The sequence below is a fragment of the Podarcis raffonei genome, chromosome 2 (genome assembly GCF_027172205.1).
Source record: "Podarcis raffonei isolate rPodRaf1 chromosome 2, rPodRaf1.pri, whole genome shotgun sequence".
NCBI classification, from domain to species: Eukaryota; Metazoa; Chordata; class Lepidosauria; order Squamata; family Lacertidae; genus Podarcis; species Podarcis raffonei.
Window position 1 is genome coordinate 7,528,016 of NC_070603.1, and position 17,156 is coordinate 7,545,171.

The following is a 17,156-nucleotide window of genomic DNA, read 5'->3' on the forward strand; positions in this document are numbered from 1 at the left end:
ATGCAGATTTCTCTGCAGATTTCCCCTAATATACCCATTTTTGCCAGCCAATTTTCCCCAATATAATGCATAATAATAATAATAATAATAATAATAATAATAATAATATCTTTATTGTCATTGCCCCCTCTCAGGGACAACGAAATTACTTGACTGCTCCATAAAAACACTTCAGCCTGGTATATGCATTTTAGTACACATTACAATGGTACCTCGGGTTACATACGCTTCAGGTTACATACGCTTCAGGTTACAGACTCCACTAACCCAGAAATAGTACCTCAGGTTAAGAACTTTGCTTCAGGATAAGAACAGAAATCGTAGTCCGGTGGCGCGGCGGCAGCAGGAGACCCCATTAGCTAAAGTGGTGCTTCAATTTAAGAACAGTTTCAGGTTAAGAACGGACCTCCAGAACGAATTAAGTACTTAACCTGAGGTACCACTGTACTTGGCTAGAGAACTGCTTTGCAAAATTCAGAGCAGTGTGAATGTTGAAGGATGGCTTTTTTTCAGTTGGTGTATTGTTTTGAAATGCACAAACTAGGTTGATTCGTCTCAAAATGCAGGCTTTCCTATCCAACACTCTGCATCCACAACACAACATTTGTTCTGGCATCACGTACTTAGGATCACAGGGCCGTTCAATATATCGCCCGAGCCAGCTCAAGAGCAGAAGGCAGCAAATCTCTCAAAAGAGAAGGCAGAATCAGTCACAAACTAGCAATACTCGGGGTCCCTTCCAATTCGGCAATTCTATGATTCTAACACGTGCATGATACTGACCTCATCCCAGCTGTGCCACCTAAAGGTGCACACCCTGCCCTGTGCACACACTGGCAGGCAGACACATGTACACTGTGCAGAGAAACAGTACTGTTTATTTGACCTTTGGCTGCTCAGAATAATGGTTCGCTGAAGCTTAGAGCAGAGCACAAAGTATGTGTGAGTGTTCGTGTGTGTGTGTGTGTGTGTGTGTGTGTGTGTGTGTGTTTGTTGGCAGCTGCCGGTTTACCTTTGCACATGCCTTTGCTATTATCATTCTGGATGCAACCAGCAAGTCCATTAACCCACTGCAGATGCCAATTGTGCCCCGAGTCCGTGCCTAATAATATAATACATTCAAAATGCAAATATAAGGATGATCATTGAAGAGCATTGAAAAGTGGCTTGATTCCCCCCCCCCCGGCAAAGCCTCACCTATTTCAGTCCTTATCTGCCTGTGGAATCTCCAGTCTTTTCTGTTTGGTGAAATCCACCCCCTGGATTTGTTCTGGCAGTCAAATCCTTGCTTGGCCATTAGGACTTGCCGCATGGCCCTGGCTGAGTTGCTGTCCCAACCTCAGCTCTTTCCCTGTAAAATCGGCACTCTCAGAACCTGCCCCATAAAGATCTTTTGGGGACAGATAAAGATTGTGACGTAGAACACCGGTTTGACAATAAGCCAAGTAAATAGCTGTTTAGTTCAAATCTATTTCAAATGCAATCAATCATGGCTTTGGGAGTTTTATTCTGGTCCTTCAAAACAGTCAGGCCACAATGCTACCGCAACAGTAAAGGTAAAGGTACCCCTGAACATTAGGTCCAGTCACAGACGACTCTGGGGTTGCAGCGCTCATATCGCTCTATAGGCCAAGGGAGCCGGCATTTGTCCGCAGAGAGCTTCCGGGTCATGTGGCCAGCATGACTAAGCCGCAAACCAGAGCTGCGCACGGAGACGCTGTTTACCTTCCCGCTGGAGTGGTACCTATTTATCTACTTGCACTTTGACATGCTTTCGAACTGCTAGGTGGGCAGGAGCAGGGACCGAACAACAGGAGTTCACCCTGTCGCAGGGATTCGAACCGCCGACCTTCTGATCGGCAAGTCCTAGGCTCAGTGGTTTAGACCACAGCGCCACCCACAACATTTAAAGCCATTAACTGCCTGATTTACTCTGCCAGGGCCTGTATTCTAGACCTAGCAAACTTCATGCCCCCTTGGCTTGCTAGCTAAGTCCCCACGTTTCACAGCTTCATTTTCTTGGTGACTTACCAGCGGGACACAGCTCCTTTCAGCTTTCCAGTTTTGTCCCTATCCTGCTTTCTCCTCACTTCCACCTGCCTCCTTCTTCACATCTCCACCAAGCATTGTTTTTTATTGTACACTTTATCCCATTCCCATAGCCACTCATTCTCTTGGCCCACCTTCTGCAGTCTTCCTGTCTTCTTCCCTCTGAGGAAATCCAGCCTCTCCTGAGCTTCAGTTGTGTGTGTTCCCTCCTTGAAAGCCCACTTCTTGTTGCAGCTTCCTGCCTCCTCTTTCCTTTCCTTTAAATTTCATTTTCCACCTACCTTTCCTTCAGATACTCAGTTTATTCTGGAACTTTCCTTCACCTTCCCTGCCTTTGAGCTCCCTGCCCCTTAGCGTCTCTATATCCAAGGACCTCTTCCCAGCCCTTAGCCTGCCTCTGTTTGGAGTTTTAACCCCAGCCAAACTGACAATTTCTCATTTCCTCACAGAAGCTGAAATGCACATTGTTTGTTTCTCTGATCAGCTGAATATTCTGTGTGGTTAACCAGGTAATCCAAGCAATGTGAGAGGTTTCACTACGCACAAGAGCAATGCAATATAGACAATCGTGGGAATGCTTAGGGTCAAACTAGTTCATTATCGTTATCTCCTTCTAAAACAAATTAGCAGCCCTATGCAGCTGCTTTGAAGGATATGGAAGAGGTACTGGGCACACTCAAATCTTCCCTCATTACAGTCTCTGCAGTCTAAATTGTCTTTCCCTGAATACCTAATTAGTTATGTAGGAGACACCTGAATGTTTTCCCCAGTGCAACTAAAATAGCAGACTGGTTTAGACTATTACTATTTATGAAATTTAGGGTTCAGACACTGTTCAGAGAAAGAATTGGACTGGGTCCAAGAAACATGGGGAGTACAACCTTATTGCTCTCTCAGTGGTTTTTGATATGGTTGACCATGGGATTCTCTTGAAGTGTTTCTATTATTATTATTATTATTATTATTATTATTATTATTATTATTATCATTAATGTTATATTTCTATACTGCCCTTCTTCTGAGGATCACAGGGTGGTTTATGAGATAAAAACACAAAAATGCATAACATGATAACAAACAAAATAATAACACCCCACACAAGCAAAGTTTAAAAGCACATCATTTGTTTAATTAGCCAAACGTCCAATAGAAGAAGAATGTTTTCGCCTGGTGCCTAAAGATCTGTAATGAAGGTGCCAGGCAAGTCACCCTGGGGAGAGCATTCCACAAATGGGGAGCCACCACAGAAAAGCCCCCTTCTCATGTTCCCACCCCCTGTACCTCTCTTGAAGCAGGCACATGAAAAAGGGCCCCAGGTGATGATGGCAGGGTTTGGTTCTTATGGGGAGAGGCTAACCTTGAGGTGTTGTGGTCCTGAGCCATTTAAGGATTTATAGGTCAAAACCAACACTTTGAACTGGGCCAGTAAACAAATTGGCAGCCAGTGCAGTCAGGTAAATAAAGAGACAGACGGATCCTATTCAGAGGACCAACTCTGGGTGCTTTCACCAAATGAAGTGAGGTGGATGGGAGAGGGCCTTCTTGGTGGTGGCACCCCAGTTACTAAACAGTCTCCCCAGAGAGGTTCACCTGGTACTATTCTTATGGTCTTTTCAGTACTAGGTGAAATACCTTTTCAATCATCCAATCTTTTAAGCAACCTGTGCTTTTACCACCTGTCTCAATTTATGAATTGTGCTTGATGGGCTATTAATAGTTTTGCTCTTTTCTCTTCCAAACAAGAACAAGTGCTGCTTTTTGTACTACTTTTAGTGTTTTGCATTGTGTGTGTGTTTCTTTTAATTTTTGTGAGCCACCCGGATAACATGTAATACTGGGCAGTTATCCAAATGGTATTAAATAAACAAATGCCCCAGGTTCTGCACTCCTATTGAAACTTTACAGGTTGTAAACTAAACCTCTACACTGCTGATACATTTCACGGCTCTCCAGCAAGTGGCTGCATGTAGATTTGTACCCATTGTTTTATTTTACCTTCCTTTTTGATAGATAGGAACATAGGGCAAAAGCTTTCACATTTTCTGGAGCAAACTACCAAAAACTCCTAACGATTCGAAAGAAATGCATTCAAGACCTGCGCTGGCATACTGGAGAATCCAGTTCTGCAGAGTTGTCCACAATTATTGCCCGATTACTTTCCACTCTTCAGCCCTGAGAAGGGGGAGGGTGGAATAGTGGCATATTAGAAGCCTAATATCTGAGTGCATTTTTTAAAAAATAAAAAAGCTTAATAGAGACGAAATGCCTTGTGTTACAAACTGAAAGAACAAGAAAAGAGAAGAAAAGAAAAGAAGGTAAACAGACAAGGTGCTAATCTCTGTGGCATTATGCAATATTGTGGTTATCTAATGACAGCAAGGCTATTCAATAGAAACCCCATTGTCTGAAGGAGAAAAGAAGAAAATCAGCACCAATATTGGAACCTACAAGAGAGGAAGGTGCAGTTGTTGTCTGAAGATGGAAAGTTTCCAAACTCCACAGGAACAGGAGGGGGAAGAGGAGGACTGGCCACATTTATTGGCTCCACCCATACCTGGAGAGGATCTTTTATTGCAGCACCTGTAGATATATATCTCTCTCTGTATGGCCCAGCACTTTGCTTCACTCCCTTGGCATCCCAGACAGAGCAGAGACTTTCACACCTTCGTTGCCATTCCACCTGCTCCAGTGCAACCATGAGAAAAGAAATTTGCACCATCGCTTTTCTTCGAGCTGTCTTCTGCGAGTTCTTAGCCACGCTGCTCTTCGTCTTCTTCGGTTTGGGCTCAGCCCTGAAATGGCCTTCGGCCTTGCCAAGCGTCCTCCAGATCGCCCTGGCTTTCGGCTTGGCCATTGCCACGATGGTACAGACATTTGGTCCCATCAGCGGCGGCCACGTCAACCCAGCAGTGACCATCGCCTTCTTTGTGGGGAACCAGATCTCTTTCCTCCGGACATTGTTCTATGTTGCAGCCCAGCTGATCGGTGCCATCGCCGGGGCAGGCATACTTTATGGGGTGACTCCTTCTAACGCCCGGGGCAACCTGGCAGTCAACGCGGTAAGTACTTGCTGCGGCTGTGGATTAGATTCGTGATATTGGTGGTTTGGCACCTTGGGCAGGCAAGTGCCCCTCAAAGGGGAACTGGCTTCTCAGGAGAGACCTGAACCTAGCCTCTGGAGAGCTTGTGGCACAAGAGATCCCACCAGCACATTATGCTGCAGAGTAAGAATAGGCATGGAAGTTTGCTGGCAGGACAGGTTAATTGTGCCTTGTAATTTTCAATGTGGCGTTTCTTCCAAAGGTCTCTCATATCCAAGCGAATGAGTCAGCCAGTCCCAGAGAGAAAGAGAGAGAGAAAGAACTATACATTTTCTTTAACTCCAGCTTTACCACTTGAAGAATGATCTGGGGAGCGGGGCAGATGTGCAGATGTTGGTTGCTTTTAGAGTTGTTGTTTTTCAAAACGATAATAATTTGGAACCATTTCAAACTGTTGATGCTCAGTTGGTGCATGTTGCCTTGTGTCCTCTTGGAAAGGCATTGACTTCTTTCCCACTATTTCCCAATGGAACAATAATTTATAATAACAGTTTATTATTTATACCCTGCCCATCTGGCTGGGTTTCCCACTCCAAAAGCTACTCCTGCAGTCCAGTGGACAGCATTCAGTACTATGCTCAGGGATGCGGGAAGGAAGAGAAAATTAGCTACACACAAGCCCAACACCTGTGAACACAGATGCTTCCCGTGTGTGAGCATGGATCTCTTCAGATCCCTGTGAAAGGTCAGTTCAGCCCAGGATGAAGCTGAAAGATCCAACAGTCTTCAGCACACTAAACTCTATGCTGGGCTGTGTATTGAATTAAATGGACCGTCCGGGAAGGTTTAGAATCCTCATTAGACCTGGACAGGAAAAGGCACAAGACCAGCTAAGCCAGCAGGAGGAGGATATGGGAAGCACAACATAGTGAAAATTCAGAACACCCTTTGCCAACCTGGTGCTCCCCAGTTGTTTTGGACTTCAGCTCCCATCAGCTACAGCCAGCAGAGCTAATGCTAGGGGATGGGGAGAGTTTTAGTCCAAAGCATCTGTAAGGCATTAAGGCTGGTCGGTTGGCATTGATCTGTCTCGAGAGACAACAGAAGAGTGCGCCTTCAGGGGTGAAGTCAAACTTGTAGTGCTACAGCGCCTGCTGTGGAAAGGGAAAGGAGTCAGTGTTAAAGGCAACTGAAAGTTCCAGGTTTCCATTGCAAGGGCACAAATTTCCTACCAAAGGAAATCAGATTTTTTTACCTACAGTACTTGTTTAGTGCTGTACTAAGGATCCAGCTTACTTCCCCTTGTTTCCTAAATTTTCACCAGCAACCATTCTTCTGTTCCTGTTAAGCTTTTAGTTAGCATGCAGAGACTGCAAAAGGGAATCTTCAGACTGCTCTGCATTTCAATCTCTCTTGCGTTATCCACATTAACAGTGAATTGTAGCTCTGGATTGTTGTAGATGTAGAAGAGGAAGCTGGAAGGAGAAACATTTGTAATGTAGATAAGCCACCTGCCCACTGTTGGTTTGATATTTGCATTACAAACCTGCCCCAAAAGCAAGAATTACCTTAAACCTCATGTGTGTAAAGATGCAAACTGCCTGACCGGAGGGCTTAAAAGCTATCCCCCCCCCCCTGAATTTCATTGACCTGCAACATACCTATGTAAATCCCAAATGCTTATAGTTCCTTCTAACTCCCCTCTTCTAAATGTAACCTAGAGACTCATTTAATGGAGCCAGGGAACATTCTTTTAAGGCTGCCTAAAAGAGGATCCTGGTATCTGCTCCTGAATTGTTGCAAATCCCATAGCTTCCCCCTGCATTGTTCTTCAGCAGGTATTAGCTGTTGTAAAGAGCATTTGAAGGAGATAAAGCATTTGCCAAGAGATAATATCTCAGGGCTAGGTTGATGAGACTGTATGAGAAATCAGTAACAAAAGAGAGATGAATGAAGGAAATAAAAGAGATACAAAGATGGACAGAGTGATAGACCATTTAAAAAATAATGAATGCCTTGTATAACTCCAACTCCTGTTGCTTCTTAAAGTTCCTTTCCTGTCCTATGGAGAGAGGGGTTTATAATTCCAGTTTTGTTCTGTTGAAGCTCAGTGAGCTGAATTGTTTATTTAGTATTATTAAGCACCACACCTCCAGCAAGCTTGGCAGTGTCCAAGTACAGAGTGAAGTGCAGCTCAGAGGAATGAAATCTAATAGCAACCGTGAAATCCTATTGCACTTTGGGGTTTGTTGTTTTCTTAACAAGCATACTTAAGAGTAACCTTTACTTAGTTGGAAGTAGTTTTTCTTGGTTTGAAGCAGGAGTTAGTTCCGGAGATGAATGTGCAAGATTGTAACCGAAGTCTCTACTCTTCCATCCTGACAGCTCAGCAACAACACAACCGCAGGCCAGGCTGTGGTGGTGGAGATGATATTAACTTTCATGCTTGTTATGTGCATCTTTGCCTCGACTGACAGCCGCCGGCGCGACCATGTGGGCTCCCCAGCCCTGTCTATTGGACTGGCTGTCACTCTGGGCCACCTCGTTGGGGTAAGTGTTTTTCTGCTCAGGTTTTCTTTTAGGAACATGGGGAGCTGTCCGATGTTTTGAGTCAGGCTATTAGTCCATCAAGCTCAGGTTTGTCCAGAAATACTGGCAGCAGCTCTCCAAGGTGCAGGGGGCAGGGGCTGAACCTGCGACCTTCTGCGTGGAAAACAAAGCGGTGTTACATAAACAAAAGGAAGGGGGAAATGGAAAGATTGAAATGCCGCCACATCATGGCAGACTTGAGTGCTGATCACTTGTGGGGGGGGTTGATGTGGGGCCACAGTCACTTGAGCACAGGGAGAATAATAATAATAATAATAAAATTTTATTTATATCCCACCCTCTCCAGCCAAAGCCGGGCTCAAAGCGGCTAACAACAGTAAAAAGTAATACAGCATTCTAAAATCAATTCATTCTAAAATCAGTTCAAACTCAAATTAATAGCAACCATTGGGCTAGAGTTCTGTGAGGATTACCAAAGGAGGGGGTCAGGCTGTGCCCTGGCCAAAGGCCTGGTGGAACAGCTCTGTCTTGCAGGCCCTGTGGAAAGATGTCAAGTCCCGCAGAGCCCTGGTCTCTTGTGACAGAGCGTTCCACCAGATTGGAGCCATAGCCGAAAAAGCCCTGGCTCTGGTTGAGGCCAGCCTAACCTCTCTGTGGCCTGGGACCTCCAGGATGGTTTTGTTTGAAGACCATAAGGTCCTCTGTGGGACATACCAGGAGAGGCGATCCCGTAGGTACAAGGGGCCTAGGCCGTATAGAGCTTTAAAGGTTAAAACCAGCACCTTAAACCTGACCCTCTACTCCACCGGGAGACAGTGCAGCTGGTATAGCACCGGGTGAATGTGATCCCACAGCAAAGATCCCTTAAGGAGTCTCGCCGCAGCATTCTGCACCCACTGGAGTTTCTGGGTCAGTCTCAAGGGCAGCCCCACGTAGAGTGAGTTACAATAATCCAGTCTGGAGGTGACCGTCATGTGGATCACAGTGTCTAGGTCAGGGCGAGAGAGGTAAGGAGCCAACTGCTTAGCTTGGCGGAGATGAGAAGTGGCAGCTCCATGCAAAGAATCCTATGACTTCTGTCATTTCTGCAGTAGGAAGCAGTCTTCATAAAATCATAGAACTGTAGAGTTGAAAGGGATACCAAGGCTCATCTAGTCCAACCTCCTGCAATGCATGATTCCCAGCTAAAGCATCCATGACAGATGCCCACCCAATCCCTGCTTAAAAACCTCCAAGGAAGGAGAGTCTTATGCCACGTCAGACTGTTTGCCTATCTAGCCCAGTGTTGACTGGCAGCAATGGCTCTCCTGGGTTTTAGGCAAGAGTATGGGTTGAATCCAACGCTAGCCCTACTCAGAGTGGACCCATCGAAATGAACAGACATGACTAACTTAGGTCTGTCTACTCTGAGCAGGACTAGCTTTGGATACAATCATATTTCTCATCCTTTACTACCAGTACCTTTTTCACTGAAGAAGCCAGGATTGGAAACAAACACATTTTGCATGCTAAAGGTGTGCTGTACTATAGAGCTATGGCCTGTTTGGGTAGAGCAGAGGCAGGGAACCCATGGCCCTCGTGTAGAGATGCAGCATTCGCATGAAAGTGCTTGTGCAGACAAGCAGGATTCCTACCGCACCAAGCATGGCCGGGCTGAGAATCTGATAGCAGCTCCATGGTGTGGGGAATGCTAGAAGGGAGAATTTGCAGGGATTGCCTGACTTTTGCAAAGCAACAACAACAAACCTATGGTTACATGGAACATACTCAATAAACACACAAAATGTAACCGGCTGTACTTTTGAATAAATAAGGTATACTATTCATGTGTGGGACGCAGGTGGCGCTGTGGGTTAAACCACAGAGCCTAGGACTTGCCGATCAGAAGGTCGGTGGTTCGAATCCCTGCAACGGGGTGAGCTCCCGTTACTCGGTACCTGCTCCTGCCAACCTAGCAGTTCGAAAGCACGTCAAAGTGCAAGTAGATAAATAGATACCGCTCCAGCGGGAAGGTAAACGGCGTTTCTGTGCGCTGCTCTGGTTCACCAGAAGCGGCTTAGTCATGCTGGCCACATGAGCCGGAAGCTGTACGCCGGCTCCCTCGGCCAATAAAGCGAGATGAGCGCTGCAACCCGAGTCGGCCATGACTGGACCTAATGGTCAGGGATCCCTTTACCCTTTACCTTATTCATTGTATCAATTTGTAGATTTCAACAGAAGTCAACGAAAAAAGCAGAAGACTCAGTGGATCAGTTCATTCTCTAGTCAGTTCATGCATAAGGTCCATACATGTAGAAGTATCTATTCCACCTGTCTGTTCAAAGAGTCCAGTAATCCATATGAAGAGTTGTTACAGTTCCACAGAATCCTTTTACAGAGTCTCAGACAAGGATTTCCAGAATATTAGCCTTGTTTCGCCATCCTAGGCTTCATGGCAAAAATGACCAGGAAAATCAGAAACCAGGAAGGGAGAAACTTTAATAAGGAATAGGAGAAATTTACAAATTACCTAAGAGAACACTGTAAACAGCTAAAAGCTTTGGCAGGATTTGAGTAATGCTTGTAATGTACTATAAACAAAGGTAAAAATGGACTACTTTAAGAAAAATAGAGAAAATATATGATGCAATTGAGAAAGATTGAAAATGGAAACCATGGAAGGGTGGAGGAAAGGCCAAGGATTTAGGGAATCCTAGATGTTGATGGTTATGTCTAATGTTTGAATTTAAATGTGTACTGCAAAACTGAATTTAAAAAAAATATTATTAACAATGGAATTACAAGAAATGTTTAGATGCCTAACGAACACCTCCCCTCTTCTCCACAGATCTATTTTACTGGCTGCTCTATGAATCCTGCCAGGTCTTTTGGACCTGCTGTTGTCATGAAAAGATTCAGCAGTGCTCATTGGGTAAGAAGTTAGAGCTTTTCACTCGGAAGTAAAAGACAGTCACAGGAAATAAGCAGTGAAAACTGACCCTTAGCTGCTGCACGGCTAGGGTTTACTGGATGCAAAACCAAAGTCACATATATTTTAATTCAGAAGAATTTCAGTGTAAAAGATAATGTACAGTGGAAATAGACAACGTGCTTCCCTTCAGATGACTACAACTTCCATCATTCCAGAATAATGGAATGGCAGAAACTAATGGGAGCTTTAAATTACAAGGCACCATGTTGGGTAACTCTGCTGTGTGTGTAATTTTTCATCTATGTTTTAGAACTGTGTTGGGCCACCAAATTTCAACAAGATTCGCAATGCCATGAGCACAATGGTGGTGATATACGACTCAGAAATTGGCCACCTTCCCATATATTCTCCTTCGTATTGTAGCTGCATCTGTGGTCCCTAAAATGTGAAGTTGAAATCCAAATAGGAAGTGCAGATCGCCAACCACCATTTCTGATTCCTTTAAAATGTCTTGACTTTTTTGGCCCAGCCAGGGACCTCCAAATTTGCTGTGAATTTTTGCTTTTGACGAAAGAGAGATTGCACCCTTGAGAAATTATGCAAATTTTAGTAAAATTCCTTTTGCTTCCTTTGAAATTCATCAGAAGATCTGCCCAAGCAGGAACCATGGGGAAATAGCTATAATGTCTGGCCCCAAGTCCAGACATCACCCATTCCTGTTCTGGGACTGGCCGACCAAAGAGGAAGGGGTTGCTCTCTGTTGCTCCACATGCAACTATCTACATTGCAGAGCCACATCCCCTTAGGAGTAATCTGTTGGGGGCTGCATGGTAGCAGGGGGCCAGGAGGAAGTCAGCAGTGGGTGGGGCTAGAGCGAAAAGCGAGTGTGTCAACCTCTTTCACTCTCCTACCCTCTCTTCTTTCTTTCTTTCTTTCTTTCTTTCTTTCTTTCTTTCTCTTTCTTCCTTCCTTTCTTCCTTTCTTCCTTTCTCTCCCCTTTCCATTCTCTCTCTGTCACCCCTTCTCCCTCATTTTCTCTGTGCCACTCCCTTTTTCCTATTTCTCTCTGCCCCTCCACCTCTCTCTTACTATGTGTTACCCGTTCAATCTCGCTCTCGCTCTCGCTCTTCTGTCTTAGCAGACTGTGTGCAGATAGCTAAGTCAGAATGCAGTGTCCCTATTTTCCAGGGACAGTCCCAGATTTACAGAAGCCGTCCCAGTTTCTGACTTGATCCTGGAATGTCCCGTCTTTTCCTAGGATGTCCCTAATTTCATTGGAGAAATGTTGGAGGGTATGGAGTTATTCGACTCCCAAGCAATCTGAAGTCAGTCCTGTATAGGGAAGTTTTTAAATGTTGAATGTTGTTGTTGTTAGTGTGGCTGGTGCAACCCAGTCAGATGGGTGAGGTATAAATAGTAAAATTATCATTATTATTAAATAGGACATCCCTATTTTCATTGGAGAAATGTTGGAGGGCGTGTGAATGGCTAGCTTGCAAAATGCTTTGAAATTAGGCCAAGGGCTTGCCTACCTCTGCCCAAACCCATGAGGCATTTCTTGCATGGAAGATACGGCACAAGATGAATCAACCATCTCTGTTCTGGCCTAACTGGCACAAAGGAGCCTGAAAGTCTTTGGCCAGCTTCTAACTCCTTCCCTTGGTTCCTCAGGTCTTCTGGGTTGGCCCCATCGTTGGAGGCATTGTGGCTTCTCTGCTTTACAACTACCTTCTGATGCCTCATCCAATGAACATGTCAGAGAGGGTCGCCATCGTGAAAGGCACTTACGAGTCGGAAGAAGAGTGGGAAGAGAAAGAGAAAAGCATAGAGATGGCCTCCTGCAAATGAGAACGCCCTGGATGAGAAGGTAGAGAAGACTCGAACACCCCCTGATGCCAAATGAACACTGACCAAATGCCTTGCAATTTAAAGAACCAAGATAGCTTCCACTGATGCCTGGGGACCGAAGAGGGAATCAGGGGGACATTACTTGTGTAAATAACCATTGTGAGTGTGTGTGTGCATGTGTCTGTGTGGGTGCATGGGAAGAAGAAAGCTGGAAAATGGATGGTTTGAGCACAGTCCGTTTTGGGAACAAGGCATTCAAAGTGCCGCACCAAACAAGAATCGCATTGTAACGTCTCAGGACCGGCAAAGACCTGCAAGTGTTCTAGAGTTATGCCTGGCACCTTAGCTTTTGCAACTGTGCGAGGGATGGGTGTGTTAATAGTTTCTTTAGCAGCTTATATTTCCCTTCCTGATGGGCTGCAGGACAAGTACCCCCAGGTCCACATATACTCTGGGCTTTCAGGGTTTGGGGGCAAAGTTGCCTGAGCTTGAATTTCCTAGGCTTGGTCCAGCTTCATATATGCAATAATGCTTGCAACTAGCCCTTTTTTGTATGCTTAATACATCTCCAGCCCACATAAACTGTAAATATTCACATGAACCCCTCAGGTCGGAGTTACAGTGGGGTTTATGGAGTGATACATTGGACAGGGAGATGAGAATTTGTGTGAGACGATCCCACAGAAAAACCCCAGCCTTTAAAGAAAAAGACTGCCACATATACATTCACGGAGAAAAGGAAAACACCATCCTGACTCTTGCCTTGCCTTGATTTCCATCTTCCATGGGTTCAAGCAAGCGGCAAAAGGAAGAGAAACAATTTCTAGAGCTACTGTACAAAGCACAAGGCCCCTTCCTTAGACAAGTTGACATCCTTGCTCCAGCTCGACACTTCTGCCTCTAGGCGGTGTGTGAGAGGATTGCTAGCATTTGCGTTTGACCAGGTATCAAGAGGTTAAAACCTAGAGGAGGCAGAGCCAGGAGTCGGGATGGGGGAATGGGATTAGTAGGAGTGGAGCCAATAAAATCCAGAGGTTTGCTGCTGCGGCTGGTGTTGGCAGAGGTGTTAGACCTGGCCTGTGCTTGAAGGGTGAAGGATCACGTGTGAGAGTATTCTCAATTGCTGCCCCTGAACAAAATCTCCCCTGTGGGTCTGGGCCCTTGCAACTCCTCCTTGCTTCGTCTGAGGAAAGGTGTTGGCCACAGAGGAAACAGGCACAACTGCAGGCTGCTAGCTCAGTCACTCACGCAGCAGTGTGTGAAATGGACCATTTGGCTCAGCTCCTGAGGATAGGATGAGGGCCACCTTCGGAGTTCAAAACACGTTGCAGGTGCACTAAGTGGGAGAGGTGCAGCTGAATTTCACTTCAAGAAAAGAAAAATCAGCTTGAAACAAAAATCTTACTAGCCGCAAATTCTGGCTGTTGAACAAAATAATTTGGCAACAGAATCAGATTTTAAAACAAATAAACATCACTGAAATGTCTGGGGAGAGTTTTGTTGTTTGCTTGGTTGGCAGCCCAATTAAAGGGAAGATAGTTTGGGGTGCTTCATCCAGAGGTGAGCACAGGTATGATGAGGAACTGGACCAAAAGTCAGTCCTCCTGCAGCTGTGAGGGAAGTCAGAGATGTGCGAGGAAAATCAATGATCTGTCCATTGACCCTTTCCAAAGTGTTATATAACTTGAGCTGGGTGGGGAAAGACTGCTGTTTTCTGCATTGGCCGGTGTCTTGCTGAGTTTATTTCCTGTTTAATGCAATTTCATTTATTATTATGAGGGTCTCTGTAATATATTGTATTATTTATTATGAATAAAAAAAACTATAAAAAACAGTGCAACAACATCAATGGCTCAGGGATATGTCAATGTGGGTATAGTGGTCCTCACAGAGAACCAGGGAGACTCAATGGTAGCCTGTCAGGCTGAGAGAGGGAACATTTTTCAGCTCGGGACCATATTTCCTTCTGGACACCTACTGAGGGTCACATGCCAGTGGGTAGGGGGCACAGGCAAAAGTGAGTAGAGCAACAAATGTGAATTTTACCTCTGTACTGGTGCCAAATGCATTGCTCTGCTTTCCTTTGGACCACACTGGCAAAGCCAAGAGGGAGGCTTGGTCATCTGGGCAGCCCAGGACCTCCATACACACTGCCCAGGCTTACGCCCTAGAGAGAAGAAGAAGAAGAATTTGGATTTGATATCCCGCTTTATCACTACCCGAAGGAGTCTCAAAGCAGCTAACAATCTCCTTCCCCTTCCTCCCCCACAACAAACACTGTGAGGTGAGTGAGGCTGAGACTTCAGAGAAGTGTGACTAGCCCAAGGTCACCCAGCAGCTGCATGTGGAGGAGCGGGGAATCAAACCCAGTTCACCAGATTATGAGTCCATTGCTCTTAACCACTACACCACACTGGCTCTCTACAGTGGAGAGGTCACTTTGCTGCTGCTAACAGAGCAAAAACCAATGTGGGAGGCAGCAGTTATGTTACCAGTCTCCGCAACCCCACAGGCACTGTGATTCTCCAACAGTTTGACTTCAGCCCCGGAGGTGTACACCATTGTCTCTTGAGACAGACGGATGCCAACAACAACAATGACAATAGGCAACACTCGTACATAGCTGTCAACTTACAGATTTGAAAATAAGGGACCAGCAGCCTCGAAAATAAGGGATCAGCAGCCAAAATAAGGGACTTTCCAAGCACAGGTATGTTCAACTTCTGAGCCCCTCCAAGCCAAAGGCAGAAAGCCCAGCCAGCAGCCAAACAAAGCCTCAAGCGGTGGTTCTCACAGCGCAGCAACCCGGCAAAGGGGATGCAGCAAGGAAAACCACCGTCAACTCTCCACTGGGAAGCGCTGAGCAACAGCGAGTCCCCAGGCAATGCGGCCGATTTGATTGGCACAAAGCATGCAAGCTCCACCCCCCAGTCGTTCTTAGACTCATTATTGGGTGAGCAACGCAGCCAAGCGACACAGTTGGAGCCTCCCTCCTCCCTGGCCGGCCGGCAGGGAGGGAGAGGAGCTGCTTCCTTTGAAACCCGGGAAATTTAAGGGACATCATCAATAAGGGACAGCAGCAGGACATGGTGCTGGGATAAGGGACTGTCCCACCAAATAAGGGACGCTTGACAGCTATGCACTTGTATCTATCTTCCATCTTCCATCCAGGCAAGGAAGAGGCATTATTAGAAATCAAGTACCCCAGAGTCATCCACGACTGGACCTAAAGGTCAGGGGTACCTTTACCTTTTTACTCCTGGTGAGGACTGTGACTCAGCAGGATGTGTGGCCTGGGGAAAATCTCAAGGGGCAAACAGAGGCCAGGAAGGTTACATTTGGCCCCTAGGTCTGAGGTTCCTGACCTCCCCACCCACCCACCCACCCTGCCCACACACACATGAAGGGTTTCTGCCATATGCTGTCACAAGATAATCCAGGGCACTGTTCTGTAAGGAGAGATACTTTTGCTGCAGCTGCTCAGAAGCACAGCATAATTCACCTGCCGTGAATCTTAAAAAAAAGAAGCATGGCCAATAAACCAAATGAACAAAGAGTTGCACTGCAACGCTGATGGACAATGAGAGCAGGGTGGTATACTTTGCAGAGTCCTCTGTTCTTATACAAAATTCACAACCATAGGATGTAGGGGTGTTCATTCAGTTAGATGGCTTTAAAAGGAGATTTGGCAAATTAATGGAGGATAACATTATCAATGGCTACCAGTCACAAAGACTTTATACCTTGGGGAACAGCTAAGGGCAGTTCTGGTACTTACGCCATGCCTGCAGTCTTTCTATACCATGGGAGATAAAGTGCTAGATGTGGCCGTGGACTGATCCTCTTCTGATATCCCTATATAAAGGGCCTCCTATCTGGTTTAAAGGTGAACCATCAACTATTAGCTGCACACAGGCCAACTGGTCACAGTGTTCTCCACTAAGGTGAGCTGTTTTGCCTTTCTATTTAAATTAAAAAAACCCTCCCCTAAATTTACGTCAGTACATATCAATTAGCATAAATATGCAAAATATATGCAAATATGTGTGTGTTTGTCATTTTCATTTAGCGATGCGTTTCCTCTTTTTTGGCAACATGTAAGTGGCCACCCTAAATGGAAGACACCCTAAATGTGCCTTTCAGAACCATCGCAAGGCATGCTACATGGGCATCTATGAACCCCACTTCAGTCCAACACAAAATAATGCTTCCCTCCCTCACCTTAACTGTAGCTGATGCTTGGTATCTCTTTTGTAGAGATCCCATCCAACCGCAGTGGGGAAATGAAACGCTGTACCTCTCAAAAAGCTCTCCTTCATCCCTGCTAGCCACCCCCATGATCCAGAAATAAACCCGTTATGTTTTGGTGAAAAGGGTTGGCTGGGGGAGGGGCTTCAGCGAATGTGACTGAGCAGCTTGCCAATGCTTCTGCAGCGAATGCTTTGACAGAAGGGAGGTGGGTGGAGCACTTACAATAGCAGTGCTTCCAGAAATATCTGGCCACAAGGGAAGATTCATCAGAGTACCCAAGATTGCATGGTGTCAACCTTCCTGGTCCCTCACCCCTCCCCCCTCCTTTCAGGTAACCAGCAGAGACTCAGCTGTGAGTGCTGCTGCCCCAACCCAGCATCTATATATCTATATTTAGCTATCTACCGATCTCTTACTGCAAGAAAACATGTCGAGTCCAGAGGCTCTGAACATGTTGATTAAGGTCATGGGAAGCTGCATTATACTATGCCAGACCATTGGTGCCA

At 45.7% G+C, this 17,156-nt stretch overlaps 1 protein-coding gene across 1 annotated transcript; it reads left to right on the plus strand.

The window, feature by feature from the left end:
- The first annotated feature begins 4,581 nt into the window (after nt 1–4,581).
- Nucleotides 4,582–13,493, plus strand: LOC128405584 (aquaporin-5-like). The gene is made up of 4 exons (XM_053372365.1): nt 4,582–5,108; nt 7,476–7,640; nt 10,468–10,551; nt 12,223–13,493. The coding sequence occupies exons 1-4, from the start codon at nt 4,746–4,748 to the stop codon at nt 12,397–12,399; spliced, it is 789 nt and encodes a 262-aa protein (XP_053228340.1). The 5' UTR covers nt 4,582–4,745; the 3' UTR covers nt 12,400–13,493.
- The last annotated feature ends 3,663 nt before the right edge of the window (nt 13,494–17,156 follow it).

Excerpts from the sequence above, each read along its gene's own strand:
- LOC128405584 (XM_053372365.1), top strand. The coding sequence starts at position 4,746 with ATGAGAAAAGAAATTTGCACCATCGCTTTTCTTCGAGCTGTCTTCTGC. Across the intron at positions 5,109-7,475 it reads GCAACCTGGCAGTCAACGCG|CTCAGCAACAACACAACCGC; the intron begins GTAAGTACTTGC and ends CCATCCTGACAG. Across the intron at positions 7,641-10,467 it reads CTCTGGGCCACCTCGTTGGG|ATCTATTTTACTGGCTGCTC; the intron begins GTAAGTGTTTTT and ends TCTTCTCCACAG.